The sequence below is a fragment of the Sinohyriopsis cumingii genome, chromosome 1, assembly GCF_028554795.1.
Source record: "Sinohyriopsis cumingii isolate HCF-2022 chromosome 1, ASM2855479v2, whole genome shotgun sequence".
NCBI classification, from domain to species: domain Eukaryota; kingdom Metazoa; phylum Mollusca; class Bivalvia; order Unionida; family Unionidae; genus Sinohyriopsis; species Sinohyriopsis cumingii.
The window spans coordinates 176,607,206-176,620,308 of NC_142961.1; the positions used below are offsets into that span (position 1 = coordinate 176,607,206).

General features: G+C 33.3%; 1 protein-coding gene across 2 annotated transcripts in view; it reads right to left on the minus strand.

Annotated features, from left to right (window-relative positions):
- LOC149808445 (protein phosphatase 1 regulatory subunit 36-like) overlaps nt 1-13,103 on the minus strand; it is a 141,494-nt gene that overhangs the window by 35,262 nt on the left and 93,129 nt on the right. For both annotated transcript variants that reach the window (XM_089977321.1, XM_089977311.1), the window contains exons 11-13: nt 6,039-6,129; nt 1,635-1,664; nt 845-934 (exon numbers count right to left, since the gene is read on the minus strand). In XM_089977321.1, coding sequence (XP_089833447.1) covers nt 845-934; nt 1,635-1,664; nt 6,039-6,129 — 211 coding nt within the window. The remainder of the gene's footprint in view (nt 1-844; nt 935-1,634; nt 1,665-6,038; nt 6,130-13,103) is intronic.

The following is a 13,103-nucleotide window of genomic DNA, read 5'->3' on the forward strand; positions in this document are numbered from 1 at the left end:
ACAACCTTTAAGACAGCTGTAAAATCAATGAACAGATTCGGACAGTGGCCACATTTCATTGACCTATTTGAAAAGCCATTAAAAGAAAAATGCAGACAAGGGGTAAAAAATTGACCAGTAACATTGACTTTGAATAACAAAACCTTGACTGTAATACAAAAGATGTCTTCAAACTGAGAGTAGCATGGTTGATCTGTGTGCCTCGGACAGTTGTTTTCATAATAAAAAGCAGAAGCAACAAATTTACACTTGTGACTTTGACGTTAAAGATTGGAACCCTAATGTGGTACATCAAACAACATGTAGTGATCATGTATAAGTATACAAAGTTTTTACTATTAATCTCAAATGGCTCAAAAGTCAGAAAGCTGATGGAAAACAAAAAATACTGAGCAGTGACCTTGATCATGAAGACAGGACACCCACTGTGATATGTGGCACACCTAATGCTTATACACAAGTTTAACAACAAACATCTTTAAAGTTACTGGTAGAAATGAAGTGTGATGAATGGATAGAAGGACAGAAAATGTGGGGATAATAATCAATTCCATATTTGTACAATCAGAACATTAAAAAAATAAAAATGGCACTCAAGCACATGTCCTTATATTGTATAACCAGTTCTTCTGATAAATGGAACAGTCAGCATAAACTAAATAACTAGTATATTTATGATGGCATGGTATCTAGCTAACAACATTTTACCCAGGAATATCAAAATTTATTATATGACAACTGTTAGGTTTTATAATCAATCAGATGAAAGAAAATATATAGCTCCTGGTTTTTATGTGGTGTTTATTTTTTTATGTTCAGATGATTACATGACAGCAATGCTTACTTAGGTGAGAGTGGGTGTCTCATTCTAAATAGCCAATGAGCTTCTTCCTTTGGCGAGGGTAAAATGGCAACCACTGCTGGGGAACGCTGACTAAAATAAAAAAGCACAAAAAATAATAATTCTTAGATGTACATTTTTCAATAAGTAAACAGAAAAGCATATTTTTTAAACTGCAGAATCAATTCAAGTTTTATTTATTTTTGTTAAGTTCAAATAACTGCCTTATTTCTTAACTGTTCCTATTTGCATCTATATCAATAAATACAAAATCTGAAAGATGCAATTACAGTTGTTAAATGGCATCTTTGGATATTGGAAACCTTTCCATTAGAGGTACAACTGTAATTTTATTTTAATGTATTGAATTTTTTAAATCACATTTCAAAAAGTTACAAGTTATTGCCTCTGAAAACTTACACGTCAATTAAAAGGTCGCACTTGTAAACATAAAGTCTTCACAAGAAAGAAAATCAACTTCTGTCATTTTATCAAAAAGCAGTTAGTTTTTCACAGAATACTACTGTATATATTCACTTATAAGTCAAGTCCAACTGCGAACAACATCAACATTGATCTTCCACTGCATAATGTGTTACAAGATCAGGGTCTGTGTTGTTTGTTCTACTGATTAATCCTAATAATCTGCATAGACCTGGCTCTGTCTGTGCATTAGGCAATGGCAGATCTGGTTCTGTGCAGTTTACAGTTGGACACAACTTACAAGTGAGTATGTATGGTGCCCATTCATATTATTTGTAAAACTCGTCCAGTGAAAATGTTAATCACTTACTTGATTATAGATTTTATAGCTGGTCTTCTCCTGTAATAAAAAAACAATAGGTTTTAACACCATTCAATTTAAAGCCAAGTCTGACAATGGAACATTTTCCTGCAATAAAAAAAAATGCATTTCAACACCATTTAATTTAAAGCCAAGTCTGACAATGGAACATTTTAAGGCAATAAAAAAAAAATGCATTTCAACATCATTTAATTTAAAGCCAAGTCTGACAATGGAACATTTTCCTGCAATAAAAAATGCATTTCAACACTATTCAATTTAAAGCCAAGTCTGACAATGGAACATTTTCCTGTAATAAAAAAACAATACGTTTCAACACCATTCAATTTAAAGCCAAGTCTGACAATGGAACATTTTCCTGTAATAAAAAACAATACGTTTCAACACTATTCAATTTAAAGCCAAGTCTGACAATGGAACATTTTCCTGTAATAAAAAACAATAAGTTTCAACACTATTCAATTTAATGCCAAGTCTGACAATGGAACATTTTCCTGTAATAAAAAACAATAAGTTTCAACACTATTCAATTTAAAGCCAAGTCTGACAATGGAACATTTTCCTGTAATAAAAAAACAATAAGTTTCAACACTATTCAATTTAATGCCAAGTCTGACAATGGAACATTTTCCTGTAATAAAAAACAATAAGTTTCAACACTATTCAATTTAAAGCCAAGTCTGACAATGGAACATTTTCCTGTAATAAAAAACAATAAGTTTCAACACTATTCAATTTAATGCCAAGTCTGACAATGGAACATTTTCCTGTAATAAAAAACAATAAGTTTCAACACTATTCAATTTAAAGCCAAGTCTGACAATGGAACATTTTCCTGTAATAAAAAAACAATAAGTTTCAACACCATTCAATTTAATGCCAAGTCTGACAATGGAACATTTTCCTGTAATAAAAAACAATAAGTTTCAACACTATTCAATTTAAAGCCAAGTCTGACAATGGAACATTTTCCTGTAATAAAAAACAATAAGTTTCAACACTATTCAATTTAATGCCAAGTCTGACAATGGAACATTTTCCTGTAATAAAAAACAATAAGTTTCAACACTATTCAATTTAATGCCAAGTCTGACAATGGAACATTTTCCTGTAATAAAAAACAATAAGTTTCAACACTATTCAATTTAATGCCAAGTCTGACAATGGAACATTTTCCTGTAATAAAAAAACAATAAGTTTCAACACTATTCAATTTAAAGCCAAGTCTGACAATGGAACATTTTCCTGTAATAAAAAAACAATAAGTTTCAACACTATTCAATTTAATGCCAAGTCTGACAATGGAACATTTTCCTGTAATAAAAAACAATAAGTTTCAACACTATTCAATTTAAAGCCAAGTCTGACAATGGAACATTTTCCTGTAATAAAAAAACAATAAGTTTCAACACTATTCAATTTAATGCCAAGTCTGACAATGGAACATTTTCCTGTAATAAAAAACAATAAGTTTCAACACTATTCAATTTAATGCCAAGTCTGACAATGGAACATTTTCCTGTAATAAAAAAACAATAAGTTTCAACACTATTCAATTTAATGCCAAGTCTGACAATGGACAATATGTATCCATCACTGAAATTTGTATTTTAATCTTATTTTGTAGAGACATAATAATACCTCAAGAAAACAATGTTTCTAGAATCACACTCTAATCAAAAGAGTTATCAGAACAATAAAGTCTTGAAACAAAAATGTCAGAACTAAAAGAATATATATTGAAACCACTGCTGTACTTTTTGTATGCATATTTTTGCAAACATAGAATTATTGTTGTATGCATATTACAATTATTGTATGCATATTACAGTTATTGTGTGCAATTGTTTCAGTTATTGTTGTGTGCATATTCAATACAATCTTGCAATAATTTCAGTAATTACTGTATGTGTATTCAGTATGATCTTGCAATCATTCCATAATTACTGTGTGTATATTTAATACAATCTTGCAACCATGTAATTAATTACTGCATGCATGTTTCATACAATATACAACTAATTAACAAGTACTAAAAGTAAACCCTGCTAATAATTTTGCATAATGCATATCAATGACCTCAGAAAAAGATCAGATCTAACAGTATTTACTCCAACCTCACAGAAAATTTAGATAGATCTCATAGGCTGTACTATGAAATCACACATCTATGTGTCAAGTCCAATAAAAAAAGTAGTACAGTGGTAGCAATTATCTGGATAAATACACCTGGTTACTGAAATCATTGCCAGGACTGATCTAATGGTATATGTTCAAATGAGCCGAATAAACCAAATTTTACATATGTGATACTAATCATGAACCATAAGTCAACTCAAATGTCTGTTCAATAAGTTTTAAATATTTTGACCACTAGAAAGCATACTCTGTAAATAATCCTATCCATACTTGTTAAAATAAACTTTCCGATGTATGTGCAATTAATGCCATCTTCTACGAATGATATTTTGTTAATTTCAGGTAGCAGTGTACTCAAACTGTTTACATCCAGAAATTGTTCATACTGAAATAGCTTGAAGAGATGACCATGGCAAATATGTTAAAGTAGAAAAATAAAGAGTCACCAAAACAGTTTTGTCACTATCTGTATCATTTTAATATGACCCCCTTCATCAGATTTTATATAGGATTCAATGGTGTTTGGCACTTCATCAGATTTTATATAGGATTCAAAGGCATCTGGCACTTCATCAGATTTTATACAGGATTCAAAGGTGTTTGGCCCTTCATCAGATTTTACATAGGATTCAAAGATGTCTGGCACTTCAACAGATTTGATATAGTATTCAAAGGTGTTTGGCCCTTCATCAGGTTTTATATAGGATTCAATGGTGTTTGGCCCTTCATCAGATTTTACATAGGATTCAAAGATGTCTGGCACTTCATCAGGTTTTATACAGGATTCAAAGGTGTTTGGCCCTTCATCAGATTTTATACAGGATTCAAAGGTGTCTGGCCCTTCATCAGATTTTACATAGGATTCAAAGATGTCTGGCCCTTCATCAGGTTTTATACAGGATTCAAAGGTGTTTGGCCCTTCATCAGATTTTACATAGGATTCAAATATGTCTGGCCCTTCATCAGGTTTTATACAGGATTCAAAGGTGTTTGGCCCTTCATCAGATTTTACATAGGATTCAAAGATGTATGGCCCTTCATCAGGTTTTATACACTATTCAAAGGTGTTTGGCCCTTCATCAGATTTTACATAGGATTCAAAAATGTATGGCCCTTCATCAGGTTTTATATAGGATTCAGTGGTGTTTGGCCCTTCATCTGGTTTTATACAGGATTCAGTGGTGTTTGGCCCTTCATCAGATTTGATATAGTATTCAATGGTGTTTGGCTCTTCATCAGATTTGATATATGATTCAAAGGTCTTTGGCCCTGGATTAGATTTTACATATGATTCAATGCCATTTAGTCCTGGACAAGATTTTACATAAACATTCAATAGTAGGATTCAATGGTGTTTGGCCTTTGATCAGATTTTACATAGGATTCAATGGCATTTGGCCCTGGACAAGATTTTGCATAAATATTCAATGATATTTGCCCTGGATAATATTTTACAGAGGATTCAATGGTGTTTAGGCCTGAATTAGATTTCACACAAGATTCAATACCATTTGGCCCTCAATCAAATATCACATAAGAATCAATGGCATTTGGCCCTGGATCAAATTTTATGTATTATTGAATGGCATTTGGCCCTTATCAGATTTTACACAGGTTTCAATAGTTTTTGTCCATGGATCAGATTTTACATAAAATTCAAATGATTCAATGGTTTTTGTCCATGGATCAGACTTTACACAGGATTCAATGGTTTTTGTCCATGGATCAGACTTTACACAGGATTCAATTAGTTTTGTCCATGGATCAGACTTTCTCAGGCTTCAATGGTTTCTGTCGATGGATCAGACTTTACACAGGATTCAATGGCTTTTGTCCATGGATCAGACTTTACACAGGATTCAATGGTTTTTGTCCATGGATCAGACTTTACACAGGATTCAGTGATTTTTGTCCATGGATCAGATATTATTACAATAAGCTATCTATTTCTTACCCCAAGAAATGAGAAGTTTGCAGAGATATTTTGAATGACACCAAATTTTGAAAAACAAAAGAAAATTTATAAGTTATTATGCACGGAATAATTTTTAAGCAATTTTTTAAATCTATGACTGTGAATAAAATATAATAAATGAAACATTTTCTTAATTTTGTGTATTTTCTATCAACAACTCAAAAATAGAATAGTGGTTTTGTCCATTTTATTGATATTGTAAAATCTGCTATAAATTGTTCATAAATGTCTGAGTCTACCACTACCTCAAATTTAAATTTAAAAAAACTGCCACTTACGGATGGAGTCTTCTATACTCAGCAGGAGTGAGTTTTTTCTCTCTCTGTAATTCTTTCTTCTCTCCAACATCATCTTTGTCTTTCTTTTGTTCTTAATATATGAAACAATTGAATTAAAACAATGTTGTACATCAATTCATCTAAGCTTATTAGCAAAACTCTTTAAAATCTGCAGAGTACATTATGACCAATCTCAAATTGGTGTCTAGTTTTTACTATTACATTTGACAGTCAGAATTTGCAGAGTATAATTTTGACATATTCCATAATTCTGTCTAGATTTTACTATTACATTTGGAACAACCCATCCCATAATTCTGTATAGCTGTTACTATTATATTTGACAGTCAGAATTTCCAGAGTACATTATGACACATTCCATAATTCTGTCTAGATTTTACACGTTTAGTTGAAGTTGGCTGCCATGTATATGTGGTCTTAACACAGCTCCACTCAGCTCCATGAACTTGATGTAAAAACTGGTGTTAAATATGCTAATACCTGTAGCCATCATTTATACTGTGGATTTATGACAATATTAAGTTAGTGTAAGTGAAATTTTATGTGCACATGTTCATGTATTCAAGTGAATTTGGAAACCTGTTCAGAACAAAGGATTTTTGGCTATCCAAGATGGCTACCGAAGTGGATATACTTGAAATTGAACTACACCTACCATATCTGAACTTCAGTTGATACCAACTCAAACACATTATGCAAGTTTCATTCAAAAGTTTATGGATATGTGCTAGTCATAAATAAGGATCTGATATACTTTGCTATCACTGCTATGAACAAGCTGAAAATATCAGAATCATGGAAACATATTTAAATACCAGCCTTGTAGGTTCCTTACTCAACACACTCAGCTCAACCTTTTCTGCATCATTCTCTGGCTTTAGTATGTCTGATATACCTGAAGATCAGAGCCAATTAGATAATCCCATGCAGGAAAGTCATGTTCAGAATAAAAATGAAAACAATGGTGCAGATGATGATTTGGAATTATCCATTATGGCTGACACTCCAGAATTCTTGAGGGTCAAACATAATAAATACAGTATCACTGTGAATATAGATCCACAAAAGTTTGAGTTTGTAAAACAGATACTGGATTCAGAACCTTGCATGACTTCATGCAGTTCAAGTGTACAAAATGGTATTATCTACAGAACAAAAGAGAAAAACACTGTGACAGCTACATTGTATAAAACAACATGTGTCTTACATATACAGGGGCTGAACAGTCTCACATGGTTAGATCATATTATCTGTAAATGTAAACAGGATGAGAATACCCATGCTAAAGGCATTTATATGCTGACATCTACACCAGTAACTAGATGTAGTACCAAACATGAAACAGTTCCTAAAGTCTTTGACCTAAATGACTCAGGCAATAAAATTAACACCCCTCCAGAGTGTCAGGCAATTACACACTCCATAAATCATGACCACAGCAGTGATGGCTTAAGCCTTAATGATTTCTCCATGTGTGTACATCAAAAAACAATTAGGATATTGGAGACCCAAATCGAAGAATTAAAACTACAGTTACATGCTATTAAATCAGCACAGGGAAGGGTTAATGAGCAAGTAACCTCATGTGAAATTGCAATTCAGACAGACTCCCAAATATCAACAGTATCAGATGCTCAGACACAGACAGTCCCAGTACCAGCCAAAAGAAAATGTAAAATGACCATGCAAATAAAAACTGATGCCCAAAGTAATCCTGCATTGCAGACAACAGTATCCCCCTCTCAGTCATGTGACACACCTGCAACAGCAATAAGTGTACATCCATGGCCCGCAGTTCAAACAAGTCTGTTACCTTCACCAACAACTGCATTTCCCAGTGCTCAGACAAATGTGTCAGAATCAACAACAGTAGTTCACACAACTGAAACACCAATTTCAGCACCCCTTCCTCCAAGATATGTGTCTGAAATACAATCCAGAGTCCAACACACGACATCACAAGCCAGAAAAGATAGGACTCTAATAATTGGCTCCTCAATTTTGAAAAGTATAATACCAAGGAGACTTTTTAAAACAGATGTACAGACTTTAAGAGGTGCAAAAATCAACAACATCACTGACAGAATAATGAACAGTGACCTAACCAAATACAAACAAATTATTATTTTAGTAGGTGGAAATGATGCCTGTGAGGGAAGGTCACTAAATCAACTCAAAACAGATTTTGAAAGTTTATTGTATGCTGCTAGATATTGCAGCCCAAATACATGTAAATTAATGATATCGGGACTACCTCCTCGTGTGGACACCAAGGCCAAAGAAATAAATGATCTGATAATTGACTTATGTGAAGATTTCAACCTACAGTACGTTCCACAATACAAATCTTTCTTCATTCAGAATCAGGATGTCAACCTTAGTCTCTACCACAGAGACAAAATTCATCTAAGCAGAAAAGGAACCTCTCAGCTACTGAGAAATATTAACATGTATGCCCCTATTTTCAAGCACTTTAATGAAGAGTGTTGTCTTAACTGTGGAGAAACTGGGCACTTGACACAGGTATGCCATCATGGCAAACAGGTCGAGTGTTTTAGGTGCCATAAATATGGACACAAACAAAGACTTTGTCCATCAATGTATACATATTAGGAAGCTGGCAAAGAGGAGAATGCCAACGCTTCATTTACAAAAAAACTAAATGTACCCATTGGGACTCTTGACTCTAACTATTCAATGGACACTATTGTAGATGCAAATGTAAATGGATTTTCAGGGTTTGTATGTGACTTTGAAGATGCTAATATATATGAACATTTAAATATAGAAATAGGATGTCAGAATGATAAAAGCAGTATGGAGACAATCTCAGTGAGTACCCCATTGCATGATGACATACATGTAATTGATATGAAACTAAATACAAAAGGTTTTAACATAGGTCACTTAAATGTACAAGGTATAGTGGGAAAGATAGACCAGATTAAGTTAATGTTGTCTTCCATGGAAAATAATATACATGTTTTAGGACTCACTGAAACCAAATTAAATGCTAACCACAATGATGATCTATTTCACTGTCAAGGCTACAATAAACCATTTCGTAGGGACAGAGAGACAGCAGGGGGGGGTCTTGTTGTATACATTAGGGAAGATGTAAATGTAAAAAGGCGACTTGACTTGGAGTCACATGAAATTGAGAGTATCTGGGTGGAAATTTTTCAAAATAATGCAAAATCTTTCCTAGCTGGTTTCATTTATAGACCACCTTCCTCCAAAGCATTTTGGAATGATAACTTTTTGAAACAAATAGAAAGTGTTCTAGCACAGGAGAAAGAAACATATATACTCGGAGATATAAATAAGGACCTTCTCAATACTCAAATAAGGAACAACTGGATGGAATTTATTGAATCATTAGGCCTAGACCAGCTGGTAAATGAGCCTACAAGGGTAACAGAAAAATCAAGCACTCTTATTGATCACATTTATACTAATCTACCAGACAATGTGGCTTGTGTTAATGTACCAAATGTTGGTCTTAGTGACCACTATCCTACTTTTTTGACAAGAAAGGTTAAATGCAAGAAAAATAAGAAAAATACACATAAAACGATCACTTACAGATCGTTCAAAACTTTTAATGAAGAACAATTTCTCAATGACCTATATAAAGTTCCATGGAGTATGATCCAAAATTTGGATGACATAGATGAAGCCATGAGGGTGTGGACTGACTTATTTATGGATGTAGTATCTAAGCATGCACCACTGAAAGTACATCGAGTAAAGACTGATTTTCAACCTAATTGGCTTACTACTGAAATCCTAGATGCTATGAAAACACGAGACAAATTCAAGGCTATGGAAAACCATGCACAATATAAAGTATGGAGAAATAAAATAACAAGTATGATCAAAAAAGCTAAAAAAACTTATTATCAATCATTACTTGAAAACAAAAAGAGCAACACAAACTCCATTTGGAAAGTCTTCAATGAACTCACTGGAGGAACGCACAAAAAACAGACAAATAAAATTCACTCACTTCTGGTAAATGACACCATAGTCACTGATGAAACTGACATTGCAAATGTTTTCAATGATTTTTTCATCAACATTACCACAAAGTTAAAAGAGCCAGTGATAGAAAACAACTTTAATGAACTGAAAAAGTTCTGCAGCAGTAAAATCTCAAAGGAGGTATGTTTCTCTATCCCACCAGTGTCAAAAAACTTTGTTAAAAAATGTCTCAGTGAACTTGATACCAAGAAAGCTACAGGACTTGATCAGATTGGTCCACGACTCATTAAATCTTCTGCCTTTGCTATTGTAGATAGCATAACATTCATAATTAATTTAAGTATTGCAACCTCATCTGTCCCCAAAATATGGAAAACTGCAAAAGTAACTCCTATTCACAAATCTGGTTCTAAGGATGATGCTGATAACTACCGACCAATTTCAATACTACCAAACTTGTCAAAATTGATTGAAAAACATGTCCATGACTCTTTCATGTCATATTTAACCAAACACTTGCTGTTACACCCTAATCAATCAGGCTTTAGACAGAACCATTCCTGTGAGACTGCCTTGATCTCCCTAACTGATAAATGGCTTCAAGCACTTGACCAAGGTAGAATAATAGGAACTGTATTTGTAGATTTCAGGAAAGCTTTTGACATGGTGGATCATGAAATCCTTTTGAAGAAACTGAAAATCTACCAGTGTGATGAAAGAACAATTAGATGGTTTACTTCATACTTAAATGAGAGAACACAACATGTTTACATAAATAATGTTCCGTCTGAACCTGAAACAATTAGATATGGAGTACCACAAGGCTCAATTCTAGGTCCACTACTATTCATTTTATTTATTAATGACCTACCACTTTTACTAAGAGACTCAATATCATCTACAGATCTCTATGCAGATGACACAACATTGTCAGACATCCAAAACACAAAGCATGAGCTCGAAATTTCTTTACAGAATGCACTAAACAAACTGGAAAACTGGTGCACATGTAATGGCATGGTGGTAAATACTGGTAAAACTAAAATATTACTTATCTCAACACGGCAAAGAAGGACAAATCTTGATAGTGATGAACTATGTCTGACATGGAAGGATACAAATCTGCAAATAGTCTGTCATGATAGGCTACTTGGTGTTCTGGTAGATAATAACCTATCATGGACTGAACATATCAAACATACCAGTAAAAAAGTCAATTCAAGTTTATGGCTTCTCAGTAGGATAAGACATTTTCTCCCTGAAAGGCACAGGAAACTATTTTATAACAGTTACATACAACCCTATTTGGACTACTGTAGTACAGTATGGGGTAATTCAAATGATAAAAACATAGCAAAGCTGGCACATCTTCAAAAAAGAGCATTTGGGCTAATATCAATCCAGAAAGAAAGCAAGGAAAGTTTAGCTGGTAGGTTAAAAATATTACCTATTAAAGACCGAATCTGTTTGAGAAAAGCCAAATTAATGTACAGGATATCTCAGAATAGTGCTCCTGAATATTTACAATCACTATTCCAGTATAGGGTACCTGGTAATACTCCCCACCTGCGATCCATGTCTACCAAACAGTATAAAATTCCCAAACCAAATAAGGAGTTATTTAAAAAAAGTTTCCAATACTCTGGAACTCTGCTCTGGAATAGTATTCCAGCTGAGATTAGAAATGCCCACTCGATTTCCTTCTTCCAAACCCAATATATTCAGTGGCTTCAGAGATGCAGCTTAAATAAATAAATTCCTTTGTATGAGGGCCTCAAGGTAGATTAGTTTTTAGCTAATTGTGTTACCCTCTTTAAATAAGGTCATTATTATTATTATTATTATTATTATTACTATTACATTTGGAACAACCCATCCCATAATTCTGTCTAGATTTTACTATTACATTTGGAACAACCCATCCCATAATTCTGTCTAGATTTTATTATTACATTTGACAGTCAGAATTTGCAGAGTATATTATTACACATCCCATAATTCTGTCTAGATTTTACTATTACATTTGGAACAACCCATCCCATAATTCTGTCTAGCTTTTACTATTACATTTGACAGTCAGAATTTGCAGAGTATATTATGACACATTCCATAATTCTGTCTAGATTTTACTATTGGGGGGTGCTCACCAATTAATATGTACTTTAGAAAGCGTGACATATGTAAGGTGAAGTAGTGTGCATTTAAAACATGCACAATGGAGAGAATGTTGGCATACCTATATGCTACAGTAATGTAATGTGGATGACATTTCTTTGGATATTGTACTTTTGGAAATTTTACATGGTTTAAGCACACTGCTAACTAAAATGACTGCTCCCTTGTGTTAAAAAATCAGCCTGAATTAGTCTAAAGTACACTATACATAGAGCTATTAAAATAGGGAAAACGAATTTTGCCAGACTAGACAATACCAGCTTCTGAAAGTTCAATGAATGAATTACCAAATATATAAAATGTAAAAAAAAGTTATCTGCTCTTTTTTATACAAGTTACCTCTGAAGTTCAGGAAGTGAAAATGACCAAGTAGAGCTAGCACTTTTTTGAAAGGTGCACATTTGAAGTAAGGCCAAGCTGTATACTCTATAACCCATAGTACACCCATCAATCATACACCAAAATAAAGGTAATTAAAGGTTCTTTTAATTATACCTAAGATATACAAGGTCTTTTTTAAATAGCCAGTATAACCAGTGAGGAAAGCCGGGGAAATTCTTTTTCTTTAAAATTCTAACCCTATGGAAAATGCGAAACTGTATAGTGCCACCATTACATTTGGAACAACCCATCCCATAATTCTGTCTAGCTTTTACTATTACATTTGACAGTCAGAATTTGCAGAGTATATTATGACACATTCCATAATTCTGTCTAGATTTTACTATTACATTTGGAACAACCCATCCCATAATTCTGTCTAGCTTTTACTATTACATTTGGAACAACCCATCCCATAATTCTGTCTAGATTTTACTATTACATTTGGAACAACCCATCCCATAATTCTGTCTAGCTTTTCCTATTACATTTGACAGTCAGAAT